This window comes from Acomys minous (genome assembly GCF_964271855.1).
Source record: "Acomys minous genome assembly, chromosome: 11".
Taxonomy (NCBI): Eukaryota; Metazoa; Chordata; class Mammalia; order Rodentia; family Muridae; genus Acomys; species Acomys minous.
The window spans coordinates 104,029,823-104,046,785 of record NC_140492.1 but is presented as its reverse complement, the minus strand read 5'-3'; the positions used below and the strand labels follow the sequence as shown (position 1 = coordinate 104,046,785).

The window sequence follows — 16,963 nt, the reverse complement described above, 5'->3', positions numbered from 1 at the left end:
GCTGTTCTCAGCTTTCAATGTGAATCACATATAATTGCTCTTTCTGTCTGCTTCCATTCTGTCAAATATGAAACTCAGAAGCAAAGTCAGGGGACCGCATGGCTCAGGGGACCCCACGGTAGACCGTATAACCCTTCTCCTCAAGTAACTTTCATACTTCCCCCATTGGGGGGATTTCTTTTTAATCCAGATGTGTCCGGTCATTAGTCTGTTTGACTTCTCTCTTAAACGCTCTTAGGGATAAAGTGGGAAATAAACATATGAAAGGAAATTAAGATCAGCTATAGAGAGAGGAAGGACATTGAAATATCTTTTTTTTCCCCCTTCGAGACAGGATCTCTCTGTGTAGCTGTGTAGCCTTGACTGTCCTAGACTCGCTTTGTAGACCAGGCTGGCCTTGAACTCACAGCGATCCACCTGCCTCTGCCTCCCAGGTGCTGGGATTAATTAAAGGTGTGTGCCACCACGCATGCGGTGTGAAGGGAGCCACTGGAGTGAGAGCATGCATTTAGGCCGTCATTGAGAAGTGCTTAATTAGAGGGACTAAGGAAGGGAGTACCCGGGTTCCAAGACCTAAGAGGGCTATGTTAGCAGCCAGCAGCGCCAGGGAAGCCCAGAAGCAGAGGAACTGGCATTTCTGGGCTAAAGCCTTGCTTCAGCCAACTCATCAATGACACCTCTTGGACCTTCTGCACCACCCAGAATGGCAGGGGAACCGCACCAGATGAGTCAGAAACTGCAAAAACAGTTCTCCTAGCCTCTTAGCATCCAGAGAACCCAACTCTTAGAAGAAACTCTAAACTATTGGTTTGAGGCAAACCCAGTAGAAAAGAGGCATTGTGTCTTCACTTTGGCCAAGTGTGTACTGCGGGAATGAACATCTTCTGTCCCATGTCCTCTCCATGCACCAGCCTTAAGGTGTAAGCAGTTAAGGCTGCCCCACAGCTTGGCTGTGGGGCAGCCAGGGAGCTTTGCCCAGGTGCCTTTTCTCATTTATCATCAGACTCTCTTTGCGCTATGGCTTGAAATCCCTACATCAACTGTGCTGAGGATCTCTCTAAGGATGAGCAGCAAAAGCTCTGCCCTCGTAAAAATAGTGTGCTGAGGGGGAGGAGGTCCCCCTCAGTCACGGACATAGGGGAGGGGAGTAGGGGGGAAGCGGGAGGGAGGGAGGAATGGGAGGATACAAGGGATGGGCTAACAATTGAGATGTAATATGAATACTTTAATAAAATATTTTTTAAAAATAGTGTGCTGTTTGCAGAGAATGGGTTCCTTGTAGCTAGATGGTCTAAGTTTCCTTCCTCCAACCCCATCCCCTGCTCAGGTGAGAGGTCTACTCCTCTACACATAAGAGAATGCTCATCTCCTGCTGCTACCTTCTCTCGGACTCCTTATTCTCTGGAAGCTCTGAAACACAAACTTCTGTTGATTATGGGTTGCACAGTTTCTGATACTGTAACAGCCCCAAACAGATCAGGCCTTAAATCTGTCTCCTAGCTTATTGTTCCAGAGGAGGGGGTGCTATTCACCCCCAAATCCACCCTAAACAGTATCTCAGTGCTGCACACTCCAGCCTCGGCTTTGAAGATCAGAACTAAAGAAGGTGATGACCAAAATGCTGTGCTCTCTGGACCACCTCATCACAGGGGTGGCACGTGGTATGCAGTGTGACAGGAGCCACTGTTTAGACCATCACAAAGAAAGAAAGAGGTCCTGTTTTTCTGAAAGTAAAGAAAGCATTCATGCCCATACTGGTTGGTGTCAGAGAGATTAAAAAGCTCCTGAAAATTATTTTTAAAAAGAAAAAGTTTCTTTCATCACACCCATGAGAATAACTATTTAAATAAAATAAAAAATAGCAAGTGCTGGTTTCCACTCCCAGGAATGTGAAGTGGTACAGCCACCATACGCATTCTTCCAAAGTTTAAAATTAGAATTAACAAGCAAGCCCACTTGTCCCAGCAAGCCTACTTGTTGTATGTGTGTGTGCTCTTCTCTGTGTGCACATGTGTATACTCCTCCATGTGTGCACATGTATGTGTGTTCATATGTGTGCATGGGTCCACTCATGTGTATAATCTTGTGTGTGTGTGCTCTTGTGTGTGTTCTCGGGTATTTGTGTGTGAAAGCTTGTGTGTATATACTCATGTGTGTGCATATTTCTGAATGTGTGTGCTCTTGTATATGTGTTCTTATATGTGTGTTCATGTGTGTTCATGTGTATGTACTGTGTTTATATACCCATGTGTGTGTATATGTGCTTATGTGTCTGCTCAGGTAGATGCATGTGTGTGTGCTCTTGTGTGTGTGCATGTGTGTGTTCTTCATGTGTGTGTACATGTGTGTAATTTTATGTGTGTGTGCTCATGTGTGTGTTCGTGTGTGTGTGAATATGTGTGCTTGTGTGTATGTACTCATATGTGTGTATGTGCTAATGTGTATGCTTATATGTGTGTACGTATGTGCTCTTGTATATTGTTCTTGTGTGTGTGCTCATGTGTGTGCATGTGTATGTACTAACGTGTTTATGTATGCACGTGTGCTCATATGTGTCTTCTTGTGTATGTGCATGTATGTGGGGTTTGTGTGTGTGTATGTGTGTGTATGTACTTGTGAGTGTGGGTGCTTGCATGTGCTTTCCAGGAGAACTGAGATCAGGATCTTGAAGAGAGATTTATAGTTATGTTCTTTGGACTATTCACAGTAGCCAAGATGTAGAAATAACTCAGTCATCCACTGAGGGGCAAATGGGAAAGAAAATGGCGCGTGCATACACTGGAATATTGTTTTCCTAAAAAGTTAAGGAAATCCTATTACATGGGACATGGTTGAAGCTTAAGACCATTAAGGTAAGTAAAGCAAGTTAGTGACAAAAGGGAAAGCAAAACAAACAAACAAACAAACAAACAAACCAGTGTAATTGAAATGCGGTACTGCTCAACAGTCATGTTTTCCTATTCAAAATGAAAATGTTCTAGCAAGCTGTTATGAATGCTTTTGGTTGCTCAACTTTCTTAGCTTAAAAATCATTAAGATGGTAAGAAGAGCAGAAGGAAAGAGGGAAACAGAACGACTTTTAATTTGACTTAATGTTTGGACGCCTTAGGAAAACTAGGAAGTTCTGCTGCTGGGACTGTTCATGGCATCCAAGCAGGGCAAGGCTGTTGATAAGCAGGGGACTCAGGAAGGACAGCCACTCCGAGGCACTCTCACTAATCCCTGCACATACAGTTCTTTTGGTTTTTTTGGTTTTTGTTTTGTTTGAGACAAGGTTGGTCTGTATCCTGGACTCACTCTGTAGACCAGACTGGCCTCAAACTCACAGAGATCCACCTGCCTTCTGAGTGCTGGGATCCCAGCTGTGTGCCACTGCACCTGGCTTGCACACACATTCCTTTTACCCAGATCTTGGCCTGCCTCCTCCCTCTCGGGGCTCTCCTGCCTCATATCAAAGACGCTCCCTGATTATGCTCAGCCAGGCCGGCAGTCTCCCCAGATTTTCAGCTTCATGCTTTTGTCTGTCCCCCCTGTGCCGCCTGCCGTTATAGTTTCATGTCTTTCACACACATGACCACACTGCCAGAGTAGAGCACCATCTTATTTTCCTGGTGCAGCTGTTCCAGCCACTGGGGCACACACAGTATCTGCCCCGCCTCCAGAACAGGTCTGACAACACATGGAACAGCAGACCTCATTCCCAACCCTGAGATTAACCAAAGGATGCTCTGGGGGCCATGAAGCTGACCCAGAAATCCTTGCTCTTGGAGCACTGCTGGTTCCAAAACACATGAGAATACAGATTTTTTTCCTCGTATTTTCTACAATCCGACACAGGAGGAAAAAAACCACCATGCACTGGAAGCCCAATGGACTGCCCAGGCTGCTGTGGCCCAGGGAGGGTTAAGGTAAGCCAAGACATTTCATCCTTGCAGGTGTTCAGAAGTGCTGGGTGCCCAGTTACACCAGTCAGCTAGTCATTGCCTAGTTATTTCCAAGAATTTGTCGTGATTTTTGCAAAGCTTGTTGTCTTAATGACTTTTTAAATTATCTTCCCCCTTTCCTCCTCTTTAATTGCTCACTTGTCAGTTTAAAGAATTTCTAAAAAAAAAAAAAAAAAAAAAAAAAAAAAAAAAAAAAAAAAAAGAAAGATGCTACTTCGGGTGATGACAACCACTCCATTTAAAATCCCATTAAGTACCTCACCCAGCAAGTTTATTCAAATGATCTGAGGAAGACAGAACATAGAAGCTTCAAACAAGCAGAAAAGCAAGGGCCTGTGCCTCCATCTAAGTGATCCCCCATGAAATCTAGGCACTGTGTGACTTATTGCCTGACTTTTATGTTATCATCAAAAAGTAAGTCAGTTTGAGGCAGGACCATTGCTACAGGTGTGGGAAGAACAGCCTGGGTCACAAAGGAAAACCCTATTTCAACGTCAACAAAATTTGGCTGCATCATAGAAAATTAACACTATTTCTGCTTTGATTTGTCTCACTATACTTTTAATGTGACCCGAAACAGGCCTTCCTCCGTGACCTCCATGACCTCGCTTTTCAACCATCTTAGTACCTCCAGGTTAGGAAGGAAAGATCCTTCCTGCAACCAATGGAAATGGAGGAAACTGTGAACCCAAGAACTTGGACAAGGGTGCCCAAGGCTTATCTTTTATGCAAAGTATCATGGTAGACTTGGTAGCCGATCAGCCTTTACCAAGAACTTCCCAGTAATATGATGTCAATGCACCAGTCTTCTGTTGGTGACTAACTTTAGCCTTGACTACCAAAAATGAGGAAAACCAATAGCTTCCTGCTGCTCCGGGGCAAGAGTCTGAGTGGGTGCTCTTTATTGAACTGGCATTGCATGCATCCTACTACATTCTATGCAGAAGTAAGAACACTGCCAAGCAGGGGGTAGGGTAGGGGAGCTGAGATTCCAAAAGGAATGGTGGGAAACCAAGCAGCTGCAAATGTGGGGTGTGACCATGCCAGCGTGCTTTGAATACTTCATTTGGGCATGGTACGCAGATCCCCATGGGGCCCATCTGCAGTCTCTCCTACGGGTCCCGCACTTTCCTCTGAAACAGAGAGGCTGCTTGCTAAGGTCCAGTGATGCTTTACCAGTGTGAGGTGGCGGAGACGCAGCAGGGCTTTGGGTGGCGGTGGGACAGCTGGAAGATGAGGATGTGGTCAGGTCCAAGGCTCCGATCCTGGAGTTCAAGGAAGACGTCAAGGACAGCTTTCTGGCCCTCACTGGGGAGGACGTTCTCGATGGGGCCAGGGGAGGTGGGGAAGAGAACTTGCGACACAGACGTGGGGATTTTCCATCCACCAAATGATCTCCTCTACTGTTCTGGCTTGTGGCAAAAAATAACTCTAGTGACCTAAAAAGAAGAGCAAATGCTATCAACAGACTGCAGCCAAATGAAGACATGTCTATCATCACGCAAGTACACATTCTCCGATTGTCAGCATGTGAAGGACTTGATACCACTGCACTGATGATGATGATGATGATGATGATGATGATGATGATGATGATGGGTTTTCCTTAATCTAAGTGCTACAGATGTGCCCGTCCTTGCTAGGAGAACACAGACACTGTCCTTGCCACTAAGGGGTGACAAAGTCTATAAAGTGAGCATCAGTAGCACTCCGTTTTCGGGGGTCTTGTTAGGCATGCCAAACTTGGGTCTGTGCCACAGCTACTGTGTCAACAGCGATCCCTTTCCTCAGATGAGCCAGAGGTACATTAACACTGAAGAGCACACTTTCCAATAATAATAATGATCGTGATGAAGATGATGATGGTGGTGGTGATAATAATAATAATAATTAGTAACGATGGCAATGATGCTAAAATAAATGAGCCAGTTTCTAAATAATCATAGTATAATCAAAGGTCCCTTGGAGAGAGATCTCAGGCATCTCCATGTCTTCCCCTGGACCTTTAACAACACGCCCCCTGTCAGAGTAAGGTCCAAGGCGAGCCAATAGCTTAGGGCTTCACCGCAAAGCTGGCGTACCTGACAGGAATGGAGGTGAAAGGCCTCTTGTAGATGTCCGAGAGCTTCGCCAGCACCACGGTGGCGGTGGTGAAAATGCGATAGGTGTGAAGGAAGGTGTTGAGGAAGTCAATGCTCAGAAACCGCAAGTCCGTCAGCCGCTCCAAGAGGCGCTCCACACTGGCGTAGCGGATCTGGGGCACTTTGCAGGAATTGAGTGTTTTACTGAAACAGATGTCAGTGTCGTCTTTGTGAAGACGGGCATCAGACCTACATGCAAAGCAGGGACGTGTGAACAAAGCTGGCGAAGCTTCTGCCTCAGCCGCTGAGTGCTGCGGCGTTTGTAAACCTACGTGCACACGAGGCTCTCAGAGTCTCTCACGGATGACAAAGTGACACATTCAGGTGGTGTGACATGCCACAGATATGTTTGGGAACATGACATGCCACCGTGACATTTTAATTTAGGGAAGCTAGAGCAAATTGTGGGGTTTGTAATGACATGATTTTACTGTGTGGACTCCTTCTTACTCTAGTTTAAGTCGTGTTTTATTAGAAAGATGATACCGAAGTCTTTTTTTTTTTTTTTTAGTAGAAAGAAGAAAGATTTCTCATGTATTTAAAGTAGAATATCAGAAATGTGCTTAAAACATAGTGATGACAAACCCTGGAGCACGGAGGAAAAGATGGCTATTCAGGAGACATTGAATTGTAAATATGTAATGCCAGCATACAAGATATAACTTACTATCTTGCCTTCTAGATCCAGATCTTTAATTATACTGCTTTCCATATTGTAATGTGTTGCTATCTATTCTTAATTTACTATGCCCTTTCAGTAGTTACTTACATTTTAGCTTCTCATTCTTTTTCTTTAAACATTCTTTCCTTTTATTTTACTTTCTTTTTCAAAAACTTTTTCCTTCTATTTATTTATTTTTTTAATGTTTATTTATGTGGAGAGATATAAGTGGAGGCCAGAGGACAGCTTGCATGAATCAGGTCTCTCTTTCTACCATGTGGGTTCCAGGGGCCAAACTCAGGCCACTGAGCCACAGACGCCTTTCCACGCGAGGCCATCTTGGCGCGGCCTCTGGTCCTTTTCCTTACCTCTTGAGTTGAATGCACAATTGATATATTTGATTCCTTCTGGCTGGTTGATAATGCTTAAATTTTAAACACAACTTAACTCGCAAATTGGCATGCTAAATTTGCATTTTGTTTTCAATATTCTCCAGTATAGGAAATGAATCCTTAAGGAAAAAATAATAATAATACTGTGAGCAGAATCTAATACTGATACCATGTGAAAAAAAAAACACCTCGATTTTATTAATTCTGTAAATGCTTCCATCCTGCTGCCCCTGACTTCTGCAGGAGGCCCTTCACTGGCGTCCCTGCTGGGAGGATGGCTGGAACCCCCTTCAGCCTTCACTGCTTTGTTAAAAGATGTGTACAGGGTCTGTGGTTTTGGGGGGGGGGTTGTTGTTGTTGTTGTTGTTGTTGTTGGTTTTGTTTTTGTTTTTTGTTTTGAGCCAATTTCTTCCTAAGAATCATCTGACTTATGAGAGCTCCCACTTAGGCCTTTTAACACTTTGAAGATTTTTACATTATATATTTATTTTCTTTGGGATACGCAGGAATCGATAGCCTTCTGAGCTTGCTCTAGCGCAAAGTATGTGTGGTGCAGGCAGAAGCTCTTGGTCTGGAGCATGAAAGAGCATTTTGAATGACCAGCCTACATCTGCGCAGAACCTGACCAAGGACCTGGCCGAGGGTAGCCCATGGGCTTCATTTTGATTTTTCAAATATAATAATGGTTCTTTGGAGGTTTTTTTAAAAAATAGAACTGCTCTTTTCCCCATTTGCTGCATGACCCTCAACCAACAGTAGTTTGCTGGCTCTTGAGTTCTCATGTATTAAGAGCCCCGAGTAACTTTTATGGATTAATTCGTCTGTCCTGAAATGGTTGAATACAATGGTCTTTTTTTCCCCCCTCTTACTTTTTCCCATCAAAGTCTCCATTTTCTAAGAAAGTTAAGGTCAAATATTATTTTTAAAAAGCCTAAGTCTATATATCACTTAAAGGAATAGTTCATGTAGTAGCTGTCACTGTTTTGCATTCTAACTAACTTTGAGCTTTGCATATTTCTATAATTAGTTTGTTCAAAACACTTGGAGGGAAAAAATACGCTGCAGCCAGGATGAGATTAAGTTAAACCAATTACACCACTGCCCTTCCAATTTGTGATTATATTTTCATTTTAAGAAAGAAATTAAACATTATGAAATTACTTAATTTTCTCCTATTACACTGACTAGGCTCTTCCATGATTTCCTGAGAGACTCTCAAGAAAGTTGCAGCGTGTTACTTGATCCTCCAACGGCAGTAGCAGCTCCCTTTTGGTAATCACATAAAAAGCAATCTTGAGAGATCAAAGCCAAATCGCCCATTACAATTAGCGAGCTTCGAAAGGAAGTGCATACTTATGAAGGGATGTCGTGCAGTAACAAGATGTGGTTATGTTAGGATGTTTTCCTTTTAACTCTGAAAAATGCTAATCGCCCCCTGCCTCTCCAGTGGCTTGTAGCCATGGAGACAGATACACAGGGAAGCAGAAATGCAGGCCTCAAGGTATGCTTCCCTCGGGTTGAAGAGAGCCAGCAAGGCTGGGTGAATGGATAAATAAATGTGTGAAGCTTCTCTCTGTCTTAGGACCACACCAAGTGTGGTGTAGAAACCCTGGCAAGTCAGCAGCGTTCTCTCTCTCTCTGTCTCTCTCTGTCTCTGTCTCTCTCTCTCTCTCTCTCTCTCTCTCTCTCTCTCTCATGTGTCACTTCTGTGGATTCAAAGAAAGTTTGGTCTGTGTGAAAGCGATTATGCAAATGAGAATGAACAGGTACACTGTCATGGTAGGGGACGGTAAATGCATATGGCACCGGCCACGAGAGTCAGACACACAACTGAAGTTTCCATTAACTTTGGAAGCCAACAAAATGTGTATGGAGTCGATATGCAGTTGCCTTGGGTTCCACGGGCTTTGAACTTACCTACAATGCCTGACTGGTCATTTTGATTCTAAAGCAACATGGGCTTTCAAATGTATCTATATCTGAAATCAGAATCCTATCATAAAAATTAATAAGAAAATTCTATTAAAAAATCAAAACATAATTTAAACCGGAATTAATATGCCATATCTGTTCTGAATATTCAGGTATTTTAATTAATTCAAAAAGAAATTTCCAAGTTAAAGACTTGAGAAATTAAATGCAAGAAGAATCTTTACCCTAGAGTCAAATAGCCCTCCCCCAAAATATTTTAAAATTGGTTAAAATGTAAGATGCTATTTTTAAATTTTAGTTTAGTTTAGTTTTTTTTTTTCTAGCGTTCCATTCCCTGCATTCATGTGATGTGCGTGTACACCGGGACCATGCTAACATGGTTCTGAAGCTCAAGGTCACCCGTCTATAGTCCATCTATAGGTAATGTTGTTGTAAGTCTTGGCATGGCAGCGCAGACCTGAAAATATCCATACAGGAAAGCATGAAAGAAATGTTCTTATTTTCAAATAACTTTTTAAAAAATTATACATATAGCCAGGTTGTTTTTAAAGAAGGCATTCTACTCTTAAAATGTGGGACACAAGGGGCTGGAAAGATGGCTCAGTGGTTAAGAGCACTGCTGCTCTTTCAGAGGACCTGGGTTCAGTTTCTAGCATCCACATGGTAGCTCACAACTGTCTGTAGGTCCAGGCCCAGGGGAGCTGATGCCCTCTTCTGGCCTCCAAGCGCATTGCATGCACACCGTGTACAGACATCCATGCAGACAAACACCCATTTGCATACAATTAAAACACAAAAACAATGTGGAACACAAACAACCAAAAGTAAAATGGGAACAAAGAACATCTTCTTTCCCGGTTTCTGAATTGGAAAATGAAATAACACACAGGCTCAAGACTGTTGACACAGAGAGATCTGGCATGCACCATCGGTAGTTACTGATATGACTCCTCATTATAAACTATGACCTCCTATTGAGCCGCTTAAGCCACAGGACTTGCTCTGTTGAAGGACAGCAGCCTGAGCAAAGCCACACATGCAATGAGCATATAGTGCACACTAATTCCTGATGATGCCCATCAGGTGTGGTCAATGTCTGAACCTGGCTCTATAGCCAAATCGGAGAGAATTCATACTCACTGGGATGATGCCAAACAAGCCAGCCACACCTTCATCCACCCCCCCACCCCCACCCCCGACCTTGAGCAGTTTTTAATATCGATCTTGAACATCTTGACGGGATTTTTGCCCTGGATAAGGGTATGTGTTACAAACAAATCTCAGTGGTATCTTCCAATGTGCTGTAAATCTGAAAAAGCATTTTGATATCAGGTATTGTTAGGTACAGTGATTTAAAACGAATCGCTTCATGACTGACAAGATGTGTGCTCTCCAGAAGAGGCAGGCTTCTACTGACAAAATTCTGTTCCAGGTTTCTCATTCTCTGCTGATTCGATCTCAATTTAAATGAAAATAAGGGGATTTCTGCACTTACTTAATCATATGTGGCACAGTAACTTTAGAATTCTCTTCGAAGACTACGGTCATTAAGCCATTACATCGTATGTTGTCCACGCACTGTGAAATAAAAAATGTATATAAAGGCAATTAAAACTCACATGAAAAACTCAGGCAAGTCCTAGATTTCAAAAGTCAATTTAATTCTTATCTGTTCATGTTTACACACACACACACACACACACACACACACACACACACACACACACACACACGGAAAGACAGAGAGAGAGAGAGAGAGAGAGAGAGAGAGAGAGAGAGAGAGAGAGCAGATAAATGTTACACATTGATAAAGTAATTCAATATTACGCATGTAATCAAACTGTATTAGGCAAGCAAATGGCAAAGTACAAGTAAATAGATATAGGGGCTATATTTTTCCAGAGTGTGTTTCTTCTTACTATTTTTAATTGAACTGGGAAACTGAATTCAGGACGGAGCACTCACCAGGCAGGCACTCCTGCCCCAGATTATCAGTACCTGTTTCTTAGAATTCTGACCATGATGTCACTCTGTCAGAATTCTGTGTCAACCTAAACACTGACTGGGAGGTTTGTACCTTCTGCCATAGCTGTAGTCATTTTTCTGCCACCAATATGGATCAGCCAGGTTGTAAATGGCATTTTGTATGGAAATCATCTCCCTTACCACAAGCTCTGTGCCCACATTTCAGGTGTCTTTTTGCAAAAAACAAAAAAACAATACAAAAAAAACCCCTCACATTTTACTAGTTTGTCTAGCAGTTTCTGTTGTAACATGTTGGGGGCAAAGCATAATTTTCTTGTGTTTCTGGCACATTTAATACTCTATAACCACTTTTTCTGTTTTCTAGGAGAACTCAGAAACTTTGATATATTCCCTAGTGGGGTTTGTGTGTGTGTGTGTGTGTGTGTGTGTGTGTGTGTGTGTGTGTGTGTACCTTATTGGCTTAAAATTTTCTGCTGCAATTATATTAGATGAAGGAAGAATTCATTCTGAATTATAAATATTCCTTTTGGAGAACATAAATAAAAACAAGATGTACACAAAATTTAAAATCGAGACTTGTTTCTTGTCTCAATGGCACCGTGTAGAGCTTGTGACTAACTATAGTGCAGAGACTGCCATTATAACATGTCCTCACGTAGAGCTTAACTTCAAGGCCTACTCTGAGCCTCAAAGCCAAATGAAAGAGTGACAATGTGCAGGAGAGATCATTGAATCATTGATTGGTCTAGAAGCCATTTTCATGGTTTTTTTTTTCAAAAGTTGTTTTCCTCAAATCTTATGTCATTATTTAAGCTACCCAGAAGAAAGGATCCAAGCCAAAGAAAATGAAGTTTTCCTTTATGCATCTCTTTGAACTGGGAAATAACTTGGAGTTGTGTTTATTCACACACTTACTTAGCTATTATTTTGCTTATATGTGCTTATAGGTGAATTTATGCTCCACCTAACCCCTACAAGGTTGATGTTAAAGATACAGGACACAAATCAGGATGGGCCAGAGCAGAGCAGATTTGGAATAAGAAGCAGAAAACAGTGAAACAAAACCCAGAATGAAAGCACCATGAACACCTCTTGTCTAAACATTTGCTATAATTAACCCTCAAAACAACCGATTCGTGGGGCACCAACTCAAAGATGTACACACAGAAAGATACCGAATCCACAATTTGGCAGAATTCTAATGATTCCTGGTCCAAGATCAGAGGGAAAACATGTTTCATAAGCTCTCATAAAGAAAACACCATATAATACTGATTTTAGAAGCACTTTTACATCCAAATGAACAGCCCTGTACTGGACTCCAGAGAAGACCATCCAGAGGTGGCTCCCTTCTGCTGACATCCTCTCCGGAAAGGTCAGGGTTGAGATAGTTGCTGGCACACATCCAGTTCACATAAACCTTAGGTCAACAGAGGGTGAACCTCTCCTACCCCCAAGTCCAGAAACAACAGCGTTGTCCACGCCCAGTTTTGGAGTGTTTACACCAGTGAACCATGGGTTGGTTTCCTCTTGGACATAAAACAGAAGACAGGGTCTTCACAAGAGAGTTCTCAGGGCTTCCTGGCAATGCACGTGGGTGACCACACTGCATAGTTTAGAATGAAGATGAGCAAGGGAAGAGTAGGAGGCAGCAGGAGGCAGCAATGTGAAAGAGAATCTTGAAGTTGGACTTTTATCCTAGAGGCAGATGGGACACCACTGAGCACTTCCAGGCAGCTCCTTGATCTAAACAATCTACACTGGGCTCGTGGGGGATAACTCACAGTAAAGGAGAAGAAGAAACAGAGACCAGTGAGGTCATTGGAACAGCATTCCGAGTTGATAAATGAAACGATTCATGCATCCCAGGAGGAGATGTGTGGAAATGAAAACCAAGTGGGATATTTTGAAAAACTTGTAAGAAAGCATGATTAGCTGTAGCATAAAACCAAGAAAAGACAATGGTAGAACATCAAAGACGACCTTACTATAAAATATTTACTTTTTTTCTGATGCCAGTAATGATGGTGTTGGTGATGCGTAGCCAATGTCCTTTGGTTAAAAGAAAGTTTAACTCAAACCAATCTATCTTTTGAACTGTCAAATAGTTACATTTAGAATAATTCCTGGGGTCTTTACAAATGGATGCTTCACAATTGCACTTACATATGGAAATTGGACTAAGAGTTAAAATACTCGGATAAGAGCAACTCTCTAGAGAAGGGCTTATTCTGGTTCACAGTCTAAGATACAGTCACGATGTGCAGGCAAGTGCAGACAGTAGGGGCTTGAAGCCTGCTCTGCTGCATCCAAAAAGGGCAGACAGTGGATGGGTGTGGGCTGTCTCTCAGCTCACTTCCTCCCTCCATTGCTTATAGTCCAGAATCCCTTGCCCTGGGAACCATCCTGCTCATGATTAAAATGGATCTTCCTTCACCAATTTATTAAGATAATCTTCATAGGCATGAACAGGAGCCGATTCCCCAAAGGATCCTAATATGTGACCATTAGCCCTAGCCATCACGGCACAGTGTCAAATTCACTTCCTCAATAGAAAACCAGGGGCGGGGCTTAATGTTTATTATCTTATCAAGCTATGTGTTGGGGCATGGAGTAATCAAGAAAGGGTTTCATGGTAGGGGGCTGCCAATAGCCAGGAAGAAGAAAGAGGGATCTTTCCTTCCCTCCAAAGACTAACTTCCTCCTTCTCCAGTGTCCCTGACACACACCAAGGATGCCACTTGAGTAGTCAGTGCAGGAGGAGGGAGGGTGGAAAGATGATGTTGGTGACCTGTGTAACAATGAGCAATGTGCCCCTCGTTTCCTTTTAATATCCTAAGCAAGTGGCATAATTATGTAAGTAACAACTCTCACAATGATTGTACAAGCAAGAACACCATCAAACACATCCAGCCTAGAGTTCCCCACAGGCCCAAAGAGGCAAACATCCTGCTCAAACAGAAACCAGGCAATAAGAAGCAGGCAAAAGAGGTGACTAAAGTCACAAACCTGGGTGATAAAGGAGTGACAAGCAGATTTAACTCCAGTTTTTTAGGGATGGATAGCTCCATTCCCCTCAGAACACAGGAATTGGGTGAGTCCTGAGTCTGGACAACCAGGAAATATCCCCTGGGACAAGAGTCCAAAGGACACCTCACATATGGAGGACCAAGTGAGAGAATAAGAGAGAGGCAGAGTGTTTCTGCACCCCATGGAAACTGTAAGAAGAGCCATGGCGGCACCACAGGACAATTCTGCAGGTTGAGTGTGCCCTTCCTCTCTTCCCGGAGACCAGAAGAAAAGCTCTCACTCTCACTTCTTGAAATAATGAACCAAGAGGACAGGGGTTTTAAGACCAGTCTGCCCAGATCCCTTTCCTAGGAAGCAGATCTGTCTCTATAGAAACCAAAGGAGCTGTGATGTGTGATCACTGTGCCAAAGGTGGGACCACTTCAAGGAGCCACAGTAGTTTCTTTCCATCATCAACATAAGGAACAAGCAGTGCCTCCCCTCCATCTTCATCCACCACCTCACTGGTCCAAGAACTGTGCATTACTCAGGATTTTGGAAGGCTCTGTAGACTGAAGTGGAAGATGTTCAGGGAAAGACCCTTGACCAAACACAGCATCACACAGAGTGCTACAAAAGTCTCATCACTGATAGGCTACTTCTTCATCTGAAATAAATTTAATTTCTTAAGAAACAGGTAATTCTATAAAAGAAATTAAAGGAGAACACAAAGCCCAAAAACTACCACAAGAAGATATAAGGGTTTTAGCTATCTAGTTAAATTACTATACATCCTAGAAAGAGAATGCAAGACTCCTTTTTTTCCCCTCAACTCTCTCTATTCACAAATGTATGATGCATATTTTGGAAATTAAGAGGTTATAAGCAAAATGAGAACATAGATCTTTGTCATCTTGCAGTTTTATTTTTAGTTGACTTTTGAGGATTTATGTTTATTAATGCGTTATGAGTATTTTGTGTATATGGTCATAAGTGTGCCTTCCTGGTGTCTGCAGAGGGTTATCAGTTTCCCTAGAACTGGAGTTATGAACTCATTAGCCACTATGTGGGTGATGGGAATCGAACCCTAGTCTTCTGCAAGAGCAATTGGCGCTCTTAAACTTTGGGCTATCTCTATAGTGCTGGAGGTTTTTTTTATTTTTACTTATGATATATTTCAACTATGCAGAAAGAACAGGACATCCATATGCCAGTCACTCAAACTTAACTCGATCAACACATTTGAGTATTTGTATAGGTCATTCCTTTTCTTTTCAGGATATAAAACACTATCAGCACAAGTAAGCCCCTTTATTCTTCCATTTCTCCAGGCTCCTTCCACTCAGAACTAAGCAGAACGTTGAGCTAATGGTCCCTTCTCAGCTTAGTTAAGGTTTCTAGCACTGCAATGAAATAGCATGACCAAAAACAACTTGGGGAGGAAAGCGTTTATTTGGCTTACACTTCCATGTCACAGTCCATCACTGAACAAAGTCAGGACAGGAACTCAAGGCAGGAACCTGGAGGCAGGAGCTGATGCAGAAGCCATAGTAAAGAACTGCTCACTGGTTTTACCTCATGGCTTGTTCAGCCTTCTTTCTTATACGACTCAGAGCCTCCTGGCCAGCGGTTTCACCGTCCTGCCCACATCATCAGTCAGTCCATAAGATGCCCTACAGGCTTGCCTTCAAGCCATCTGGACGTAGGCATTTTCTCAAGTTGGGCTTCTCTGGCTTATGTCAAGTTGACAAACACACAACACACACACACACACACGTGTGTGCACACACAAGACAAAAGACAGAAAACTTACTTTTTCTTACCTCCTTTTTCCAAACTAGCTACTCTTGAATGTATTTGTATTCAAGAGTATATAATATTATCTGCATTTTTAAATTCTCACAAATGTTTGCATTTCTCATCCAATATTGCTTTGAGATTTATTTCTGTTCATCTGTTATTGTTCATTGGTTGATTTACTGCTGTGTCCTACTGTCTAAACAGATGTATTTACAGTTAAGAGATTTCTGTTTTCTGCTATTACAAAAATACAACACCAAAGCTTACACATTTCTGCCTGAGAAAATGTTCCTAACATTCTAACTTTTAGCTATTCAGAGTAATTTTGAGGTTCTTCTTTTTGTATTTGATCTTTTACAGTTTTGCCTCATTATCTCGATAAGACTTGTTTAAGCATGGGAAGTTGGAATTCAGCATGTTTCTTTAATCCTTTGGCTCACATCTTTCATTTTTATATAAATATATATAAAATCCCTACTCATGTTCACTTTGATGATTACATTTCTCTCTAATCTTCCTGACCTTTGAATGCTACTCTCTGTTGCTGGGTCTCTTTCAGCTGTCTTTGCTGTGCTCTGCAGAAATTCCTTATAAACGTGTTACAGCCCCTGATCTTCTCAGCAGGTGTGATTGGTCTGTCAGTGATGAATTTCTAAGGATATGCACTTTTGATATTTGCGCATTCCATGTAGGATTATCTGCTCGAAGGTGTGGGGGGGGGGGCTTGGAAAGATCGCTCAGAGCTTGGGCACACCCGCCGCTCTTCTAGAAAATCCAGGTTCAATTCCCAGCATAGACATGGCAGCTCACAACTATCTGTAACTCCAGCTCCAAGGGATCCAACACCCACACAGACATGTGCAGGCAGGATGCCAATGCTCATAAGATAAAAATAAGTCATTTTTTAAAAGATTATGTATTCAGTTTCATGACAATCTGGCCTTATCGTCATTTTGATGCAGCAGTAAATTTCTACCTACTTCCTTCTGCCTTGGTTACTTTCTTTCATTGTTTTATTGTGTTTTAGTCCTTTTTAGTTTACAGGCCTAATGGTCCCCATGTCTGCTTCCTTTTGCTCACTAGAGATGTTTACCCACT

General features: G+C 42.4%; 1 protein-coding gene across 5 annotated transcripts in view; it reads right to left on the bottom strand.

The window, feature by feature from the left end:
• Positions 1–16,963, bottom strand: part of RASGRF2 (Ras protein specific guanine nucleotide releasing factor 2) — a 197,361-nt gene that overhangs the window by 75,471 nt on the left and 104,927 nt on the right. For 4 of the 5 annotated variants that reach the window (XM_084802043.1, XM_084802042.1, XM_084802045.1 and 1 more), the window contains exons 13-15: positions 10,566–10,648; positions 6,026–6,274; positions 5,121–5,383 (exon numbers count right to left, since the gene is read on the bottom strand). In XM_084802043.1, coding sequence (XP_084658169.1) covers positions 5,121–5,383; positions 6,026–6,274; positions 10,566–10,648 — 595 coding nt within the window. The remainder of the gene's footprint in view (positions 1–5,120; positions 5,384–6,025; positions 6,275–10,565; positions 10,649–16,963) is intronic. The other variant, XM_084802046.1, reaches the window with a different exon arrangement.